The sequence below is a fragment of the Ictalurus furcatus genome, chromosome 16, assembly GCF_023375685.1.
Source record: "Ictalurus furcatus strain D&B chromosome 16, Billie_1.0, whole genome shotgun sequence".
NCBI lineage: Eukaryota > Metazoa > Chordata > Actinopteri > Siluriformes > Ictaluridae > Ictalurus > Ictalurus furcatus.
Window position 1 is genome coordinate 13,487,434 of NC_071270.1, and position 22,712 is coordinate 13,510,145.

A 22,712-nucleotide genomic window follows, 5' to 3' on the forward strand; every position below is an offset into this window, starting at 1 on the left:
TATCCTTTTTTGTCTATTAATTTTGATTTGCAATTGCTTTGAAAATGCCTGTCTATATGGCCTTTGTGTATATGTGAGCCTGTAAGTGGTGCTGAGAATAGCAAAGAAGCAGAAGAAGAAGGGTTCTGTCATCACACTGGCACATGGCAAGTGACAAAAGAGCGGAAGGTGTGAATGAAGCCCTGCAGCATCCATCCCTCATTTCCCTCATTCCTCTTTCATGAATATAGAGATCTTTCTGCCTGGGATAGAAAGAGATAAGCCGGAAAGGGGGAGGAAGGGTGGAGGCGTGGACAAAGTGAGCGAATGAGGTGGATGAAAAGAGAGCAGCAGATTGAGGAGGGGTGGAGGAGGGGGAATGATGGGATGTCGGTTGCCATGGCAATGCGCAGGCTCTGTGAGGAGACCAAGGCTATTGCTGCTGCTGCTTACTGATCAGGGGATGAGCGCCTGTGCTTCTGCTAGCTTACACTGAACAACAGTGGCGTGATCAAGAGAGACAGAACAGCCATTGTGAGAGTTGCTTTCTCTCTGTGTGAGAGACAGAGAAATGAACGTGTGGACCACTGTTCATCATGCAGGGGATTTGCTGATTCTAGTGCGGTTCTGACCTGCTCAGACTAGGAGGGGCTTTCTCCAGTCTCCAGCCTGCTACAAAACAACTCGAGCTTTGACTGCAGGTAAATACTCTCTCCTCCTCTCTCCAGTCCCTATTGTTTTCCCACCGTCTCCCTCTCTAAGGAACATGTAACATTGATCTTCATCTATGCTTTCTGTCATTCAGTGTTTTTAACCCTCCTAATTTTCCCCAGCTTCCCATTTGTATCATTTTCAGATTCCATTCATTTATTTATTTTTCCATTTATGTATTTCTAACAAAATTCATCATAGTGTACATATATTAACAATGTCTTAGCTATGCTTTCTGGCATGTTCTAATGTAATTCTGCTCATTCTCTTTAGCATGGTGTTTTGATTGATATGGTGGCTTGGTTTTAGTCAGTCATGTTTTTTCCAGCCGTCTCGTGCCGCCATTTTTTTTTCTCCGCTTGATTCTCGTGGCCTATTATGTTCTTCCTGTACAAGGCAGGTGTATGGAAGGATACAGAATCTGATAACGCTGTGTATATACAAATGAATATACCTTATAACACTGTAATAATATATTTATGAACAAGTGAATTAGTTATATTTATGTCAATAATAATAATTGGTTATATTGCAACAGGAATTTAGAAATAGATCAGTTTTTAATTTGTAAATCACAGATGTTAGTAGTCCCCCCCCCCCCCCCCCCCCCCCATTCAATAACATTTCCTGTATTGCTCTGTTTTTAACATTTTGTTGATTACTACACATTATTGTTACTTCTCTGGCAGAGTGAATCAGGGTCAGCTACTATACTCATCACCATGTCACCGCAACCTCTGCTTCTTATCATTGACTTTCGTTTTAATGTGACATTGTTGTGTTTTGGCTTTAGGCATGGAAATAGAGAGATACATATCCCAGCGGAGTCTAGACTTGAGTAGATACGAAGGTCAACGCCTTGATTTTAATATAACCGTGTCCAGTAAAAGACAATGAATCCTTTGATGTCCTTTTGCTGAGTAATTGGTTGGAAGGAAAGATATACGCAAGGTATATTAAGATGTATTTTTGTTCCATCTGCTGTCCATGCAGTATATAGAGATATGATCTTCATAACCAAAACATATTGTGGTTATGAATTATATTAAAACATGGTGCAAACTCCTGTTCTAATTCATTGCAAAAATGATATCTTAGAAAGTGAAGATATCTTGAATAAAGAAAACATTTTCTAATATCTGACATAAGATCATTATATAAAACTATAAGACTACTGTATAATGCATATTTCTAGACTTATTTACTAATTTCTTGCTTAAAATTGTCTTATTTTATTTTTCAGATCATTTTGCTTTTTTCTAGAAATAAATGTTCGCTTTAAGCAAATTTATCTCCCAATTTAATCAGGAAATTTGAAGCTTGAAATTGATAAAAATATGGCAAGATAGGCTTAATAATATTATATTTATTTCAAAATATTCTATAGAGAAATATTAGTTGAATTTGTCTATATTGAAGATATTCTTACTATAGTATATTATTTTTTTGCAGAATCATATCTAATGTTTACAAGCTTTTATATTGTATTAAGTCACCCCCATGTTGCCTCACTGGGCAAGAAAACAAACTGTGTTGAAAAAAAAAAGACTGTTGTCTGGAATGTACCTAGTACTTCCTTGACAATCATTTAACACCTAGAGATTAACCTACAGTGACACACTGTATAAGACATACAGTAAATAGCTGCTCTGGGAGCTCTTTTCCTTTTGCAAAGTTTATCTTGCAAAATATAGTCCTGAATCTAAAATGGATAAAACATAACTAATATTCAGTAAAGACTGTATGAAAATAGGTCCAACATTTGGGAAGGACATGCACAGATAATGCTTATCAAAATCAAACAGAACTGTGCATAAGTAAGATTGAGGAGTCTCCTTTTGTTTAAAGAATATCACTTTAGTTCTGTATAATCACTTTCTGCTCGAGTGTGTCCCTGAGTCCCTAAGTTCATTACTTACTTTCCTCTGTAGTCCAGATGACTTAACAAAGGAATGAATTATATATATAAAAACACATACATGCATACATACACACACACACTTTTTTCACATGTTTTTATTTTCACATGTGATTTTTACACAGTTTCATACATTTGGTTTCTTTTTTCTAATGTGAGTTTCTAGTAATTCTTTTTCCACATATGATTACAATATTGTACACATTTCAAGACATAACATGGTAAAATGCACTTTCACATGTTCACATATTTACGAGATTAGATGTGATATGATACCTATTTGTGTATAGATATAGAAAGTGCTTTGACTGGCACAGTGACAGTAATTGCAAACAGTTCAGGAGCTGTGTTGAATTATGTGGCTTTCTTTGTGTGACGTTATCTCCTTAGTTTTGCTAGTGCTGTGTGAGCAGCTGATAAAGCTTTCCTGTAAACCTAAAGGGCCACATTTCAAAACACATCTAAATCCTAGTCTTAGGATTGTAAACATATAATCGATACTGGAGATTCATTCTTGTGCTCTATAGATAATAGAAGCAATTAGAATGTGTGCATAAAGTATGTGTTACATTTGCACTTCAAGTGCCTTCCCTTTGAGCGGTAAATTTGTCCTGCATCTGTAAGTGCTTCCTAACTAAAACCTTAATGGAACTGTAGCACAACATTTTTTTTTGTACAAAAAATAATTAGAACTATGTTTTGGTCAGGGCTGTGATCGAAACGATCTTTAAGTGGCCGTGTGAGTGTGGGCAGAAGTATGGAGGCTCCGCTTGTCTGTCTCGATGAGGAGTTCGAGGATCTCCGGCCGTGCAAGATGGAGGAGCTGGAACCGGAACTGGCACCTCACCGACCTTACGGGACAATCCCTCTGGCTCCGCTGTGCCGGGAGGACTTCTCCGAATTGGAGAACTTCTCAGAGATGATGAGTTTCAAGTCCATGGAGGACCTGGTGAACGAGTTCGACGAGAAGCTGAACGTGTGCTTCCACAACTACAACACCAAGACAGAGGGATTGGCTCCGGTACGCAATCAGTCGCATGCAGAGGAGGATGAGGAGCGATTGCAGGATGAAGAGTGAGCGTGTTTTTTCACTCTCTAATATAGATTTATATATGGCATGACTTTTTCATATAAGATTTTACTCATAGTAATAACATAATATTGTCAATATTCACAAACTGTATGAAAATATATATAAATACTCCAGAGCACTGGATCTTGTGAAAATATCTTGAATATAGTCAAATTTATTTAGTATTTCTCGTTAGAAGATTACAATAAACCGAATATAAGATCTTTAAACCTATTTTTAAACATTGTTTTTTTACTCATTTCAAGCTAGTTTTCTTATTCTATTGGCAGATAATTTTGCTTCTTTCTAGAAATAAATGCTTAAAATGAGCAAAATTGTCTGCCAATAGAGCAAGACTATTTCAAGCTTGAAATGAGTATAAATGGCTTGAAATAGGTTTAATAATTTTCTATTTGGTTTATTGTAATCTTATAACAGGAAATACTAGATAAATTTGACTATATATCCCACTTGCTAAGATGTCATTCTTTGCAGTGTATGAGCTCATATGTGATGTCAATGTATCTGTCAAACAACATGGAAATGCAGTACATGACCAGTGCTATTCGATCCAAACTCACAGAGGGAAAATTTGAATATATATCAATGCAGTCTATCAATAACAGCATCAGTGAAAACTGATAAGATTGCTGTTTTCTGAATTACACTTTGTCAGCAAAAAAATCTATCAAATGATAGATTAACTCTTATTTTCTCATAGTACAGCATGCTTCCGAAGCACTACTGTATCACCAGAGTTGCTTACTACACAGCATCTTGTTTCTCTATTTAGCCAAGTGATTGATTCTTAGTTGTTACCCCTCAGTAATCTCATCCTAGTTTATAGACTTTTCAGAGCTTCCACCATATGTTCGTGTCAGTGGGAATTGCAGTTGTTATGCACAGAAGGCTTGTTTGAAGGCTTATTGAGCTCTGAGTCAGTTTTTGGCCCGCATGTAGCGGTTTTAGTCGGAGGCTCCTGCTGTGATGTGTTGTTCTTCCCTGTGGCTCCTGTTCTTGGCCTGAATCAGTCACACACAAATCTGTGCCTGTTTACAGAATTCAGCACGAAACATGCCCTCCATCTAGACTAACGCCGTGTTTAAAACCGCACATTACTCACTAGTCACTAAATTGCAGAATCAGGACCACGATGGAGGAAATGAATATAGGCAGGCCTTGGAACAGACATCTCACCTCTTCCCACCTACACGCAAAAACACCCCAATCTCTTTCCTTCATAACTACACACTCTGTTCATATCATGGGCCTGTATGAAAGTATGTGCACAGTCTTATTTTGCATATATCAATTTTGCAAACCTTTATTAGATGCTTGATCAGCAATCCTAATTCAAACACTTGCTATATACTGTACAGTAAGCCTCCTGAATTTTGAATCTTATGTAGCACTGTGTAGCAGTTATGTGTTAAATGTTTATGTATTAAAGTTTTTTAGTTAATTAGTAGCATGCTTTTGAATACATCAACACTCAAAAGATATTAGTCAACACAGTGCGCACAAAGCTGTTTTGTTTATGATTATGGGCTGTTTAGATTTGAGTATTTAACACATCTTTTTGAAGACATTACATATACAGCATTTGTGGTTATATGCAAACTTTAATATGAACCAAATAAGGACATATATTTAGGGAACAAATCAACCGAGATGATGACTGGAAATATTCCAGCAGCATTTTAATGGATCGATTTATGTCAGGACAAACTAGCCCACTAATGTACATTTACGGGCGTGTCTGGTCAGTTGGTGCTCAGTGGGAACACAGCGGGCCATTACTATATCTCCTATCCACACACATACACACACTTTTATTCAATTAGTCACATCTATGCACATGACTGAAAAACTGATTTGCTAAATTTTGAGCAGTATGGGTTCAAATTATGAACAGTATGGGTATTTGGATATGCCAAAGGTGGAGGAGGCGCTTTCAAGCTACCTCTCTCCATTGATGGCAGGGAATTTAAGGGGGCCGGCTTTGCCATCGAATCGTAAGGCCACCTCAGCGTTGGTTGGCAAAGCTTATGCGGCAGCGGGTCTTGCTTGTGGGTTACTGCATAGAATGGCATTGTTGCAGGCCTAGCAAGCAGACATGCAGAATGAGCTTGAAAGTGGGGAGAGAATTGGGCCCGAGGCAGTGGTGGAGCTTCACCATTTTGTCTCTTCAGGCGACCAAGCAAACAGCCCGTCATATTGGCCATTCAATGGATATATTTGTTGCAGCGGAGAGGCACCTATGGCTTAACCTCTCAGGAATGTGGGATAAGGATAAGGTCTCCCTTCTGGATGCCCCTGTTGAACCTTCTGGCCTGTTCGGTGACATGGTTAACGCCATCCCCTACAGGTTTCATGAGGCTAAACAGTAAACAGCAGCATTCAGCCAGTTCCTTCCCTGTTCAGCAGTTCAGAGTTCACCAGCACGAGTGCGAGGGAGGCACATTATGCGAGTGTGGAGGCCCGCCTCCCCCGTGGAAAACCAGGGGGACTTGCCGGCCACATTCACAGCCTGCTAGTAGGCCTGATCTAAGAATGATCATTAATGCCAAGCAGGCAAAGAAAGTGTGGTCCTGATGGGCTGTGGGAGGAGGTATCAGGGGACATGAGGTTGTTAGGGCAGTTAGCCCCCAGTATTACTGTAACCCCTAGCCAATGTCATCCCAAGTTTTCAGTTTTCTCTGGTCAGCAAGCTCTCACAGAGCAATGAAAATCTGATGCTTTCCCTCCATCAGAATGTGGTAAAGTTAACGTCACTAAAAGACCATCTGGTAGTGTGGAAACTACTGCCAAATGTGTCTCCATGGGTTCTGTCCACCACAGAAAAGGGTTACTGTGACCAGTTCAGAGCTCGAACCCCCCAATTCAGAGGTGTGCTCAGCACAGTAGTCAGAACAGAGCAGAGACCAACATTAGCACAGAAATTAAGATCCCTCTTGCATAAAGGGGCCATAGAATATGTGCCCCTTTCTCTGAGGGAGGGAGGTTTTTACAGCTATTATTTCCTGGTCCCCAAAAAAGATTGGAGTATGCAGCCATCTGAAGTGCACTCTTCGGACATACAGGTTCAAGATGTTGACACAAACTTATTGTTCCACAGATTCAGTTTGAGGACAGGTTTTTGATGATAGATCTTAAAGATGTATACTTCCACATAGATATATCGCCCAGTCACAGGAAGTTCCAGAGGTTCACATTTGGAGGCAATGCATACCAATATCAGGTTCATCCCTTTCATCTAGCTTTATCCCCTCGCACCTTCACAAAGTGCATGGATGCTGCTCTGGCTCCCTTGCGACTGCAGGGAATCCGTGTACTAAACTACCTGGATGACTGGTTAATTCTAGCATGATCCAGGGAGTTGGCGATTCAACATTGAGATGTTGTTCTTGCCCATATGTGGAGCTTGTAGCTCAGGTTGAACCCCCCCAAAAAACATGCTTTCTCCAGTGCAGAGAACGACTTTTCTAGGGGTTATATGGGATTCTACTATGATGAGGGCGTATCTATCCCCAACACGCATAGGCTCAATCCTATCAACATTGAGCAAGATAAAGCATCTTCTCCTGTCTCTACAAGAGACTGTTGAGGCTTATGGCAGCAGCAGCCAATGTCATAGCTTTGGGCCTATTCTGCACCATTTCAGTAGTGGCTGAAAATGATGCCTACGTGCTCTGAGAATTTGGAGGTGTCAATAGTTTCTAGCATCATATCACACTCTAGGGGCATCTCCTTATCACAAGATGGTAATGACAGATGCCTCCCTCATGGGCTGGGGTGCAGTCTTAGATGACTGATCAGTTCACAGTCTCTGGAGTGGCCCTCGTCTAGAGTGGCATATAAATTGCCTAGAAATACAGGCCGTATTCCTAGCAATGAAATTCTTTCTTCCTCAGTTGAGAGGACACCCTGTGTTAGTTAGTGACAGACCATACAGCGGTGGTCTCATATATCAACCACCAGGGAGGGTTATGTTTGCGCCCCCTGTTCAGGCTGGCGCAATTAATTCTTCTCTGGGCAGAGGGAAAGTTTTTGTCCTTGAGTGCAATGTAAGTTCCGGGCAACCAGTGGCAGAAATCCTATCGAGGAAGGGGCTGAGGCCTGGGGATTGGAGGCACCATCCACAAGTGGTGTAGTCCATATGGCAAAGGTGGATGTGTTCACCTCCAAGGAGACAACACACTGCCTGGTATGGTTCACCCTTAATCCTCCCGCACCATTAGGGTTGGATACCATGGTACGCACATGGCCGAGGTCACGTCTGTTCTGCTCCCACAAATTCTAGCGATAGTTCGCCAAGATCGTCTACGTCTGCTGCTAGTAGCACCTTATTGGCCAGCTCCAATATGGTTCTTGGAGATAATAGCCATGCTAGACGGCACTCCCTGGGAGATTCCCATTCACAGGGATCTACTGTCTCAAGCCAGAGGGTTGATTTATCACAACTTTTTGTTTTGTGGTGTAAGGAACGTTAGTTACACCAAGTAAACTGTGCAATAGCTAAAGTCCTTGAGTTCTTACAGGGCTGTTTCTCAGCAGGGTTGGCTCCCTCTACAATTAGGGTTTACGTGGCCGCCATTTTGGCCAGCCATGCCCCAGTTTATGGAGCCTCTGTGGGGAAAGATCCTCTAACATTGAGGTTTATACATGGTGTCAGATGGCTGAGGCCTACCTGCATACCACGCATACCTTCCTGGGACCTTTCTATGGTCCTGGAAGGTCTGTCAGGTACCCCATTTGAGCAAGTGGAGTCAACCTCAGAGAAGCTTCTGACTCTAAAGGTAACTCTTCTATTGGCCCTGACATCTCTCAAGTGAGTAGGATATTTACAAGCTCTCTTTGTTGCCCCTTCCTGCCTTGACTTTGCCATGGGATGAGCCAAGGCCTTTCTATATCCTAGGCCAGATTATATTCCTAAACTGCCTATGTCTGCTGCCCAGCCAGTAGTGCTTGCAGGCTTTCTGGTCCAAGAAAAATTGCACCTACTGTGTCCAGTAAGGGATCTCTGTACTTATGTACACCACTCCAGCCAGTGGCATAAGTCAGAGCAGTTGTTGGTCTGCTTTGGCAGTGACAGTAGATGTGATACTGTGTCAAAGCAGCACATCTCTAATTGGATAGTGTAAGCAATCTCTATCACTTATGAGGCATGCAGTCTCACTATGCCTTTGGGAATAAGGGCTCATTCCACTAGGGGGGTTGTCTCCTCAAAGGCTTTATCCAAAGTGTTACCCTTACAGGATGTGTGTATTGTGGTGGGGTGGTCTGCACCACACACATTCATTCAGTATTACAGTTTGGACATGGACTCCATCCCGGGCTGAAGTGTCTTGCAGTGACCCTCAGGCTCGGACCTTTTTGAACAGACCATACCCTCAGTATGATGGACTGGGTATACTCGTTCCCACAGAGTGAAGCTCACGCAACGTTGTGTTCCCTTTGAAAGGGAATGTCTGGGTTATGTATGTAACCCTGTTCCCTGAGAAGGTTATGAGATGTTGCCTAGCTTTGTGATACTGGAGCATGCCTGTGAATCATGTCTTCACTTCAGATAACAGAGACTGATGACGTGGTTTCCAGGCTCCGTTTTATAATCATGCGACATGCAAAATGCCATGTCACCTCATCATGGCAGGCATATAATTAGGTGTGATTTCACACACTTCAGATACCGGTCACACGTGAGGGCGCTTCCCACAGCATGAATCTCACAGCATCCCAGATGTTTTTTTGCTTTCATTGAGATATATTTGTGTATTATCACAGCATTCTTATTTGCTTCTAATTTTCCAGTGCATTTTAGATTTTCGAGCAAAGCTGTAGGGGAAAGAAAATGACCACTGGTACACTGGGTTAGAACATTATCTAACAAAGAGCCAACTAAATAATCTGGCACTAACATCAAAGGAAGTGACATTAACTAGCCTAATGTTCAGGATAATTATCTAGCTAGAGATAAGGTGCTTGTTTATAGACCAGTAATGGTGCATTCATGGCTAATTGGCAAGATGAATATAAATGGGTTCTTCTGTTAATAGCACTCATAATTATTGTGATTGTAATTTTAATTGTATAGTGAGTCTGTAATTGAATCGTGTAAAAAGTTATATGATGATCGCTCCAAAACATCCTGAGGTGTAATTTCTCAAATGACCAATAACTTTAGGACATTGAGTCTAGATATATTTCTGGCGGGAAGCTAAGCCAGCTGTGCCTGCTAAATATAGGGGATGGAGTTAGTGCGATTTTGTACACTTCACAGTTTAATCATCAACCTTCACTACATATTCTGCATCATGGTTTCAAACATAAATGCCATATGTTAAATTCCTAAAATAATGCCCTAGTATTAGTACTCAGAGTGTGGTTTTGTGGCACACAAGCACAAAGCTTTGTGCAGTTGCTTGAAAACAGAGAGTGAAGATTTGTTTGGTCTGGCTGTAGACTAGTCAGCTGCTTTCAGATGCTATGGGCAGACAGTAGATCAGTACCAGTTTGTCCCTTTTGTGATGTCCCAGTTGCCTTTTGTTAGGGTTTTATGTGAGTGTATGTGATTGTGAATGAGGTCTTGTTCTCTGATTGATCTGCAGTATTGATATGTATGGACTTTGTCATTCAGTCTGTTCAGTGAATGTCGTTGATCAAGGTGATGAATTTAACAAAAAGCATTGTTTCTTATTATTTAATATATCTTTATAATCATCTGATGTGGTCAAGTTCTAAGCCCTATTTCTCTTAAACTAGGCCTAATAGTATACATGTGGTCTCTGTATTGTGTGTTTAAAGGTGGGCTTGTGTATATAATTGTGTGTGTTTTTGTTTGTAGTGTGTGGGACGCTCTGACTGATAACTATCTGCCGTCCTCTGTGTCCAGCTGGGATGGCCCGAATTCAGAGACACTGAATGGCAACCTTTCAGATGATGAAGTAAGTGAGCTATTTCTCTGGTCATTTCTTCTAACAAAGTATCAGATTAACTGTAAATGGAAATGCATGTAATGTTATATACTGTATTTGTCTGATGGTATTACTCAAAAATCCTCAAACATCTCTCTGAATACAAAATTATTAACATCATTTGTATTCAAAAGATGTCTCTAAGAAAAGATAGCTTCTTCTTCTCTCTCTCTCTCTCTCTCTCTCTCTCTCTCTCTCTCTCTCCCTCTCTTTCTCGAATTGAAGCAAAGCCTTGTCCCTTCTTCTACACCAGACTTATTCTGTTCAGACAGATAATAACAAGCAGCAAAATCACTTTAAGTGCTCCGAGTTTTGTGTCAGCATGATTTCCAGCAGAATGACAGCTTGATTTTTTAATATTACAATGGCCAGACAAAATTAAATCATTAAAAGCTGAAAAAAGCATAGATGAATAGTAATTTAGACTGCATCTGTCACACATTGGGCACTTAGAAAGCTGTCTGTTTATAACAGTTCAGCAGATTTGAAAAAGACCTTCCATTAGACACCATTCATCAAATGTATGCTAGGCTGTAGCAAAAATGTTCAGCAGCACTCAACATATTAGCGAACATAATAATGGAATAATGTAGAGTCATTTGCCCTTCCACTCTGCCATTTGTCACGTGTGAGGATGACGTTAATACAAGCAGACTTGAGCTGAGCGTTGTCATAACAACCATGTTTCTAACCTACTTTTTATAGATACACGAAAAAGAGGAGGAGGAGATGAATGAGAAGAATGAAAATGCTAACTGTCTGAATGAAGAACCTCTCATCACAGCTGACCAGGTGAGACACGTCCAACTCCTTGGCCTCCGCTAAACACTTCCTGATGATGGATTTATGATGGAAAGCCACCAGCTTGATTTAGGATGGCAGTGTATTTCCAATTGATAGAGCAGCAACTTTATATCAGAATTGTATCACTAATGAAGGTGGTTAAGATTAACAACAGCACTTTAGTCTTAACTGTGTGCATTATTCTGATGTACACAAGTTATTTCTCCTAGCTGAGTAAATTTTAGCAGTCATTCTGGAAAAGCAGCTTACTGTGGAAATTGTGAAGGAGTGATAACAGTTAAGTACAGGAAATTAATCTTAAATAAAGGAGTTGTTTTAACACATCATGGCTATATTTAGTTACAAATGTGTTGCCATTGTGTCTATGGCTTTTGTTAAGCTAACTAATATTATATGCATCCTAATGATCATTTTAGAATTTGTACAGTTGTTCTGATTGTTTTTATACCACAGTGCTATTGAATTCTCAAATCTGTTCAGTCAGAAGATGTTCATTAATTTGCTATAACAACATTTATAATTCAAATTTCAGGTTAATATTAATATGATTATTCAAATACATTATTGTTTCCATAGTAAGTACTTATAGTATTAACACGGAATGATCTGCATAATCTAAGGCTCATAATAAACTTGTTCTCCTTTAACAAAGACAAATATCTCATTGTTGATCTGGTGAAGTTTGCTGTAAGGAGACATTTATTTAACATATATGGAAGGAGTCTCATGTGTCAGTGATTTGTAACAATCGATAGGTTTTTCGATAGACTCCCACAGGGGAGTCCTCAGGACAGAGGACTTTGTACTTTCCGATTTCTCGGAAACATGACAAGCTTCAAGAGAGAACAATGAGAAAATGACTGTTTATAGTGTAGCTAAATAGTTATAACGTATTTTAATGTGAGCAATAACCGGACCTAACTTTTCTCATATTAAATCAGTCCCTGCAGGATTTTGCGATTTTGTGATCACAGAAATTAACGCAGAATCAAGCAAACTCCACAAGAGTCAGATGAGCTTGCAATTTTTCAAAATTACCACAGATTTGGTCCAAGACACATCATGTGAAGTCATCACAACGCACATTGTCAATTCACGTGTGTCAAACACGAGTACAGCTAAAATTTACCAGCAAATGTTACTGCGAAACAACATGCAAAACTATTTAGTGCAATTGCAGTTTCGCCAATTCAAGTAGTTTTCTCAACAAAAAAAAACACAAAAAACTGCAAATTGCATCGAAATGTTTGAAAAAAGCTGCAGAAAATTAAGCATTTTTGACCGCAACGATCACAAAAAAACTTCTCACAATCCTGTACGGACTGTTGTATGTAACTATAAATGGTTAAAAAGTATGATGTGTCATTCATTCACAAATAATGATTGGTAATTGTTGGCAAATTGCAGTGGTATAAGAGGAATAAAATATTCTTAAAAATAATAACTCCAGGTTGGCAGCTGATTTGTGTCTGGCCGTATCACACCGCCTTTTTGTTAATTGTTTTCCAATAACAGAAAACCCCCTTGTGTTTTATTCCCTACTTAATCACACTGAATGTTTGCATGTGTCGGTATAACAGAGTTTACATGTTTGTTTGTTTTTCTTTAATCTGAACACTTTTATTAGGTGATAGAGGAGATTGTTGAGATGATGGAGAACTCTCCTGACCCGGGCGAGACTGAGGAAGAGGAGGAGGAAGAAAGCGGAATCTCCTCCCCTAAGACTAATCCCTCTCTCCTGGAGGAGATCCGCATGCTGTCTCAGGCTGCCAACAACAACAACTGCTCCTACGAAGGTCACACTTCATCTCTGACATAATGGCTGTGCACAATCATATCTTCTTGTCTTTTAACTCAACACATGAGCTATTTTCACCACAGTTACAGGTAGCTAATGTGCTTACTGTATGTTGCTAGTTTCTAACAAAGCTGGATTTATCAGACCAAATATGCAGATGCGTGTAGCAACAGTCCAGTATTAGCATAAGCATAGTAATCACTAAGTATCTATAAGTATGTTGTGTCAGCAACATATAAATCAAATAAGACCAATGTGGACCAAATAGACAAAAGATAATGTTGTGATAAACTATTTTTCAAATCTAAATTACAATACAAGCAAAACAGTATCTATGCCTTTGTCAGTGTGTAACAAAAGATCAGTCTAATACATAGAGTCTATTCCATTAGCTGAAAACATCTTCAGGGCTTTTTGTAAACCTAATTCAATCACACTAACAAATCTTGTTGACTGAAAGCAGACATCAACATCAGCTCTGCCCTGCATAAGAAATACTGCCCTCTTGTGGTGACATGAAGAACTACAAATATCCAATTCTCCAGAACTGATAACATGCATTAATGCCTAACCTAAATCTTGTGTTGCACCTTCTTGTTCTTAGGATTAAGACTGATGCCGAGCTCGGATCTGCTGGAGCTGCTGGGCCGTGTGGAAATGGCAGTGAGGGAGTACTCAGAGGAACTGGTGGCTCAATTAGCACGGAGAGACGAGCTCGAGTTTGAGAAGGAGGTGAAGAATACATTCATCACGGCTCTCATGGAGGTGCAAAACCGGCAGAAGGAGCAGCGGGACCTCAGCAAGCGCCGGCGCAGGGACAAGGCCATGAGCCTGCAGGGGTCCGGCCGCTCCGAGAAGACCGGCATGCCAATGAAGGTGTGTCTGTGACGGAGGACGAGATAGGGAGAGAGAGATGGAGAACAGTTATTAAATAGTTATAAATATAGTATTAAATATTTATATTAAAATACAAGTTACATGCTCAGCCGCCACACAGCAGGTGAATCGTATACACTAAATCGATTGTATTGTTTGTATGTGTGTGAGAGAAATTGAGTGCAAGAGCTGAGGTGCTTTTTGAAGTCATAGTACATTGTCTGTATATCTCTGGTTAATGGACCTCCACACATCCATTAACTTAAACTGCAAGTAGCACTTACAGGAAGAGTAAAGGAAGCTTACACAGACGTTTCAGCCTCATCATGTGTAGGTTCAGCTCACACTGTCTGCACTGTTACTGTAAACAGATTCCTAACATGTTCTAGTTATGGTTGTGTCTCACACTTCATAAAGCATTGCATGCTTTAGTCATAGAAGTTCACATTGCTATCAGTGTTCACTGCAAAAACAGCCCTACTAGAAAGAAGCCAAATATAATCAAATTGTCTTGTATCAAGCAAAAAATATCTGCCAATGGGGTAAGCCAATTCTGCTTGGCTAGAATTTTTAAAACTAGCATAAAATTCTATCCACTGAAAGACTATTATGGGCCTTAAAACTAGACAAAATGCCAACATTTAAGCAAGTTGTGCTTATTATAAGCAATGAAAACGCAGTTATTTAAGATGGACTTACATAAAATTAGTATTTTGGTCTCTTGATTGAGCTGACTTTAAGAATATAACCTTTAAAGGGATAGTTCAGCCAAAAATGTAAATTCTGTCATCAATTTCTCACCGTCATGTGGTTCCAAACCCATAAGACTTTCGTTCATCTTCGGAACACAAACAAAGACATTTTTAATGAAACCTGGGAGATTTTTCTCCCTCCATTTACAGTCTAGTAACCAAAACTTTAAAGCTCCAAAAAGTTCATAAAGGCATCATAAATGTAATCCATGTGACTCCAGTGGTTTAATCCCAGTTTTATGAAGCAATACAAATGCTTTGTGTACGCAAAAAGTCTTTATTCACTAAAAGTCTTTATTCACAAAATATCTTCACTTTTGTATAGATCTCCGATACACGTTCACAAGAGAACCACATGCATGTCGAGAGAGCGGGGGAAAAATTCCAAGTCCTCCTCTATCGGAATCTGCAAACAACTTTGTTACAAAGATTGTTATATGTAACTCAGTTTGTGTACGGCGTCCCTCTTCCTCTGCTGTAAACAGTGCAGCGCTTCCGCATTGCTTCCCATTGTATTGCGTTCTAACATAACATAGCACAACATAGCTGCCACATTTGAAAAATTGGAATTATGCAAGTGCTCTTACTCTTAAACCAAGGAAAACAATCTTGCTCCTCTGCTGGGATATCATGCACACCTTGCTGTAGCTTGTTACTGGTTAAATCTAGTGCAATATCAGCTGCAATAGCTTATTAAAGCAAAGTTAGTTGTATTTTTTATATTTTATATTTAGTTATATTTTCTTAAAATTAGATTTCTTTTATTAATGCAAAACAATATTGAAAAAGACTATTTGTCTTTTTACACCAGAAACAAAGTTTTTTTTTACTTTCTTGAAATTCCTTTTTTTGCAGTGTTATTTTGGTATTTTTGCTTATAACTTCATTTATATGCAATCCAATAAAGTTACTTTTGGTCATTTCAATATTTATGAATGTTGCATGAAATCAGTTTGACAGAAAACTAGTTGGGTTTTTTTTTTTAATATATATATTACAGTCTGATGTAATCTAAAGCAGGGTTTCCCCAACTGGGGATAGTTAACACAATAGTTTCACTTAATGTTAATGTACTTAAAGCCTTAGTTGACATTTAAGACCAATATTTTAGGTTGAATGGGTTCGGGTGACAAACAAGTGATCTAAAGCATTGTATATAAACCATATCAGTGTGAATTATTTCCTGTCTGAATATTTGCAGCGTTTCAGTATGGAGGGCCTGTCTAACATCCTGCAGACGGGGATCAGACAGACTTTTGGAAACTCAGGGATGGACAGACAGGTGAGGAAGCATTACAGTAATGGTAATGTAATGGAGGGTGCATTGCAAACATGATATAATCCACATTATTCTGTGGATATAAGAACGTGTTAGCTATGTTTCTTTCAGTGTAGACTTTGTATTTATCTGCTTTATGCAGTATCTAAACACAGTGATCCCATATGAGAAGAAAGGAGCTGCTCCATCTGTTGAGGAACTTCAAATGCTGACAAAAAGTAAGTGGTCTTGAACAGTGTGTAGGTACATATCATTTTAAGTGCTTTTAATAAAACTGCTCATTTAAAGGAAACCTCCACCCTGAAACACTTTAGATTGTTAGATATCTTTAGGTTGAAATATCAGTGGCTCTGGAGCAACTTTGTCGGTTCATGGTGTATTTTCGTTCTTATCATGAGTAGTTAGCGGTTGTGTGCGGTTTTGCTGTTACCTCCTGAGAATTAAAGAGCTTATAACCATTAAACAATATTTTTTTTGTACGTTCAATGTCTTGTAAAAGAGAAATCTAGCGTATATGTAGTGGAACTAAAAATGAAACTCATAGTTCCTGAATGTAATGCATTTATAGAACACAGTTATACTAGAGAGTTGGCTCAGCTAATTAGCGATCTATGAGATGATAAGCACAGTGATGTTGATGGTGATTTTATCAATAAATTTGATGCTTTCAAGTTGTAAGCTGATCTGTGTGAGCGGAATGTACTGATGAGTAGGTGAGGGAGCTGGACAGACTAAAGGACCAAAAGCACTTAAAAGTTCATTGGCACAACTCTCAGCAGATAATCAGATTTGGGGTAAGCATTGTGGGTAATGTAGGAAAGAATTAATCAAAGCGAAACTGACAATTTCATTACAAAGTAAATCTTTGATGGTGTTAAAGATCACGTTAATTATAAAGATAAATATGCAAGTTGTTCAGGGTGAATTTATCCTTTAATTATAACTTGATTAGAGACAAATATATACAATGTAGAAGGTAAATACAAGGTAGCATACAAGGTTTATTTGTCATGCATGTAACCACTGCCATTGCCGTCCTTCTCTTCTTCCGTTCCCTCAGTCCTTTATGCCATGAAGGAGGACAGTGAGAAAGTCCCCACCTTGCTAACTGACTACATACTAAAAGGTGAACATCATTCAATTCATTTGAGCTCCTGATTCATTTGAGCTCAAACAATGTTCAAATGCATCACTTTTGCTGTACCTATATACTAACAGACTCTGATTTCTGTTTTCTTCCCCCTCTCAGTTCTGTGTCCCACGTAAGCAGCTATATGGTCTGTCCTGTCTTTGGGGCTGTGAGGAAGGCTGGGGTCTGCCTCACTCTCACTCTCGCTCTCTCTGTGCTTCAGTCCCAGCTGCATGAGCTCCTTAACCCTTTCATCAACAAGGGACCCTTAAAATCTAACCATCCACCCTTTTGCTTAGCTTAATCCAGCTCATCTCACTGTCCTTCCTGCGTGTGCACATATCCACAAGGCCAGTACAGCAGAGCCTGGTGCTTTCCTATTTTTTTGTATACTTATACAATGGGCAAAAAGCCATATGGAGCATGTTAGGAGGAAACAGACGAATAAGAATCCGTTTCCATCATTGATCAGGTATTCTCTATTCCTCTCTCTTTTTTTTTTTTAAAAAAGATAAGCCTACATGAGGGCACTATGTTTCTTCTTGTCTGTTCGGAGGTGTTTGCAGGTGCATCGAGGGACGTTTGAGCACATTATTGACTAGTCTGACCATCTATCACCTTCTGCTTTTTGCTGTTTCTGTATTGTGGCTTCATCTTAGTATATAGCATGTTTTAATGTTCATATTAATGCTAATTTATAGAAAAAACACCCACTGATAACCAGAGGCCACTTATTTTATTGTTATTTTTATTTGAAGAATATGTTTGTTTGTTTTTTAATCACTAATCATGTGAATCATTATCACCAGAGAGTACAGTTTTCACCCTGAGTTAGTGTAATTTAGTGTCATCTATGCCATGATATGAGCATATCTTTAATGTATATATTTCTTGTTTATTACGGGGCATGGAGGAAAGAAAAGTATGGCTGAGTCAAAGTCCAAATAAATGTCAAACCCTGTAAAAAAAAAAAAAACTAGTTTGTGTTTTTTTTCCACTTCCATTCTTCATTCTTTCTCTTTGCTGCTTTAACTGAATGCCTGTTCTTGTTATTATAACAAACGGAAACTTTTATTTAGATAAATAATTAGCATTTCCTCTGAGTTTATGAAAAAAAAATCTCCGAGTCTGTTTTCATTTAATTAAAAATGTAAATACAAATGATTTTCATTTCCATGTACAGAAGATGTCCCATATATATAATAGTTTGAGATGATCTAGAAGACAGAGAACCTTATTAAAAGTCTATATATTCACTTTGTGCTATGCACATGAAACACTATACGACTAGCAATATACAAACTTAATACACTCACACAAGTGCTTGTTAGATCATCCTTTAAAAAATACAAAAACATACTGCAGGCAAAAATATAATAAAGTACAAGTGGTTTAAAACACTGTAATATAATTAGATCATTACAGTATAATTGCACGTTTAAAAACACTTTAGTTCACTTACAGCAAATGACATAATTGTTAGTAATACAATGTTCTGTAAAGATTGCATTAGGAAAATGGTAAAAGGACCACACTATTTTGGCATGTATACGGATATAAAGACCTGCATCTCTCTCCAGTGGGAAGTTAGATTATTCTAACATCGCTGATGATTCATTGACATAGTTTGTTTTTGTTATCAGTGCTAAAATAAACATTGTGTACAAAAATATGTAATGGGTATATTACTTTAACTGTAACTATCTATTAGTTTGGGTTGATTTTGAACAAAAACATACTATACTAAATATCCGAAAGGACTAGTAGTGTGATTTCTGATAACTGTACAGTCAGAACACACTGTACAGTTTTTTTTCTCTCTTTGATATTTCCAAATTATGATGTAGAAAAAGGGTCACAAGCAACATAATATTTGTGTGCTAAACCATGAATGGTAACTGATTATTTTAATTAAAGTGCCAGCTATATACAGTACACTCACCAGCCAGTGTAATAGGAAGACCACACCTGCCCATGCGTACTGTTATCCAAATAGCCGATCATGCATGATAGTCCTTCTGGGTGGCACATCAGAAACGTGTTCACTCTATCATTGTGAGTTCGAATCTTGATGATGTCACAGCTGGCAGGAAGCAAAATCTGTGTGGGAGGGATATTATACTCTTTCTCCCCTGTCAATCACAGTGACACTAGCCAATTGTGGGCATCCATGACCTCATCTTTGTTGAGGTGGGCAGATAGCGCTTTCCACTGAGGGTGTTATGCTGTGTCATGCTGTGACACAACACAAGCAGCAGTTCAAAAAAGATGTAGTTGGCTGGCTTCATGTTTCTCAGAGGAAGAACTTGTTAGCCTTCAAGCCAGAATGGCTTGAAAAACCAAATACATCTATTGAGCAGCAGTTCTGTGGACAGAAATGCCTTGCTGATGAGAGGTCAGAGGAGAATAGCCGGAATGGTTTGAGTTGATAGGAAGACTATGATAACTCGAATAACCACTCTTTACAACTATGGTGAGCAGAAAAGCATCTTAGAACACGCAACATGCTGAACCTTGGGGCTGATGGGCTATAAAAGCAGGTTCTACCGCAAACAGGTTCCACTCCTTTCAGCCAATAATAGAAATCTGCGTTTGGTCTTTTTCCAAACTTCACCTGCCGTGTTTTGTGGCATATGAGTCTACAATGCAAAAGCCTGGGACAAAACCTGTCTTAACTATGGACCAACTGCACCTGGCCTGCCCAAATTATAATTATTCCCCAAAATAACTAATCCACCATTTTACTGGTTTAATATACAGTTCAGTATTTTGAATGAATTAAAAGTTAAAAAGAAATAAATATTTGATGCTTCTGATAGAAAACTGTTTCTAATCCATTATCTGCATATTGGACATCATTACTACTATCTGCTTGACAATAGAGCAAAATAATAACTATATTAATATTTGTATATACAAAATTCAACAGTCCATATTAAAAAACACTATGACAGCTACATTTCTAAAAACAAACTTGGGATGTTCTTATTCCTATATATATCTATATATATATATATATATATATATATATATATATATATATATATATATATATATATATATGTATATATATATATATATATATATATATATATATATATAGCCTCAAAACACTTAGAGACACATTTCTCTGCACTTAATCCAAAAACAGCCAGTTCAGTGCATATATTTTCCTCTGCTTTTGCTGATGGTTATGTACAAGTAAGGAATAAGGTTAATATAAAAAGATTTTACATATAAAAAAAAAATGTAAATAATGTGTACTAGGCCTAAAATCCTATCAAGATGTGTTAACATATTTAAGACATAAATGAAAAAAAAGTAATTCTAGCTAACAGTCAGGAGTAATGTATGTGTCATTCACTTAAAAGCAAGAGCAGACTTTCTGTAACTTTCTTGAAATACATTGTAAAAACGATAGTGAATATATTACATAATTGAACTGATGTAATTAAAACAATGGTTTTATGTCTATATATGAAACATAAAAAAGTAAATTCTGTAAATAAGATTACATTACACTGCACATTTTCAGGACAGTCAGTGAAAAGACTCTAATAGCTCTTCCCTTTTATAAAACCACCTCCACATTCAGTCGATTCCAGTGTGAGTTCCAGTGTGAGGGTGCTCCAAACAGCTAAACCACTTCAGCCCTAGACAAGAGAACCAGCTTGATTCTGTGCAGGAACCATAATGGGAACGCCTCCCATACGGGACAGGTTGGAGGCGTTCACTCCGCTCGGGGCAGGAACATAACGTGAGGTCGGTGGCTGAAGAGCTTCAATCCTAGGTAGGGAGCCTCCGTTGGAACTGGAGGGTGCTGGGGGATTGCGTGGCACAGTGGCATTGGTGTTGTAGCCGGGAAAAGTGTGTTCCGGGGTGCTGGAGATGCCTGCAGGTTGGGGCCGGTAGCTTGTGCTGCCTGTGATGATGCAGGCTGTGTCAGAAGTGGGTTGTGTGATAGGGTAATGGTGGTGGTGGTGGTGGTCGTGTGTGTCTTGAGGTAGAGGGCTGGAGCGGACGGATGACAGCGTGCCGTTTTTGGAGATGATGTCTGAACCTGTGCCGCTCTTCGCCCATGAGACACGTTTAGGGGCCTGAGCATCCTCCCTGTTTAAGACACATGGTTAAATAAGTGTTTTAGTTTACTTAGAATCACATTCAGAGAGACTGATAACTACAAGCTGAAACATTAGCTTTTGATACTATAGCATTTACTACAAATTCAAAATTTATGTTAAAAAAATAATAATAGGAAGCTGGCAGGATGCTCTTCACTTTCAGTACTTTAATTCAATTCAAGTGTATTTGTATGGTGTATTTAAGTATAGACACTGGCTCAAAGCAGCTTTACAGAAATCCAAATTTAGATCCTTAATAAGCAAGCAAGTGAGGCGATTTGAGGAATTAAACTTGAGAGGAACCAGAGTGAAAAGAGAACCCATCCTCTTCTGGGTGACACCAGATAGTGGGATTATAAATTAGAGGACGACCAATAATGGTTTTTTACCGATCCCTATAACTAAGCTGGGCAGTATGTGCCGATAACCGATTAATCAATCAACAGTTTTTAAAATTGATACTGATTGAAATCATAACAGTCAAAGTAAAATACTGCTGAACATTATTACTAAAATAAACAGTACTGAGTGTACCATGAAAATGTACTGCACTTCTTCTTAATGAAATAAATATATAAATATTAATCTATATTAACTATTAATAAATATTAAATTACATAAAACATATACATCCAAACTGAGCCAAAAAGTAACACGCCAAATATCTAATAAAAATAGAGATCCAAAATGAATGAGAATGAAGAAACACTTCAAATAACAACAAAATTTGTCAGTGATCATTTTTATTTCACATCTAGAGACTCTAATACTGTATAATGAAAGCTGACCCTTCTTAGCCACTCCCACAATGGATGCAACCAGGAAAACTATTGGTGTGGATTTCTGCCGATAACCGGTAGTTCCAGTAATATGTTAGCAAAACCGATCAATTGGTCAATCTCTATTATAAATCATTACTCTTCTACAACTATATAATATTAAGTCGAACAGTACTTCAAAAGTGTGTTGAAACGATGTTCAGTATGAGTATATCAGTATCAGTATGAGACCTGGGATGAACACAAGACAGTATATATGAATACAGCAGCAGCTCTTATGTACAAATCTACTGTATCCACGTGGGATGAAGGTGAGTCTTGGACAAAAATTTATCAAAACACTTTAATTTACAGTTTTCTCTAATATTCATCTAGTATATTCGCTCTTTAAAAAGCTAAATGCTACTATTTTCGTACAACTGTGGAGAGCTATCACATTAGTTGAGAGCAATCACTTATGGCTACCTGTTTGTCATGCACATTGTGAATAACACCACAGAAAACAGATCTGCATTTAAAT

The 22,712-nt window shown here is 38.5% G+C and overlaps 2 protein-coding genes across 4 annotated transcripts in view; one reads left to right on the plus strand and one right to left on the minus strand.

Annotated features, from left to right (window-relative positions):
• The first annotated feature begins 595 nt into the window (after positions 1–595).
• fez1 (fasciculation and elongation protein zeta 1 (zygin I)) lies at positions 596–17,840 on the plus strand. Its single transcript, XM_053645932.1, has 10 exons — positions 596–680; positions 3,316–3,682; positions 10,525–10,624; positions 11,360–11,446; positions 13,086–13,254; positions 13,861–14,132; positions 16,086–16,166; positions 16,306–16,381; positions 17,224–17,289; positions 17,413–17,840. Exons 2-10 carry the CDS (start codon positions 3,366–3,368, stop codon positions 17,427–17,429), a joined length of 1,185 nt encoding a protein of 394 aa, XP_053501907.1. The 5' UTR covers positions 596–680; positions 3,316–3,365; the 3' UTR covers positions 17,430–17,840.
• Positions 17,841–20,401: 2,561 nt separating this feature from the next.
• Positions 20,402–22,712, minus strand: part of esama (endothelial cell adhesion molecule a) — a 53,882-nt gene continuing 51,571 nt past the window's right edge. For all 3 annotated transcript variants that reach the window (XM_053645172.1, XM_053645170.1, XM_053645173.1), the window contains exon 7: positions 20,402–21,402. In XM_053645172.1, coding sequence (XP_053501147.1) covers positions 20,946–21,402 — 457 coding nt within the window. In that variant the 3' untranslated portion in view covers positions 20,402–20,945. The remainder of the gene's footprint in view (positions 21,403–22,712) is intronic.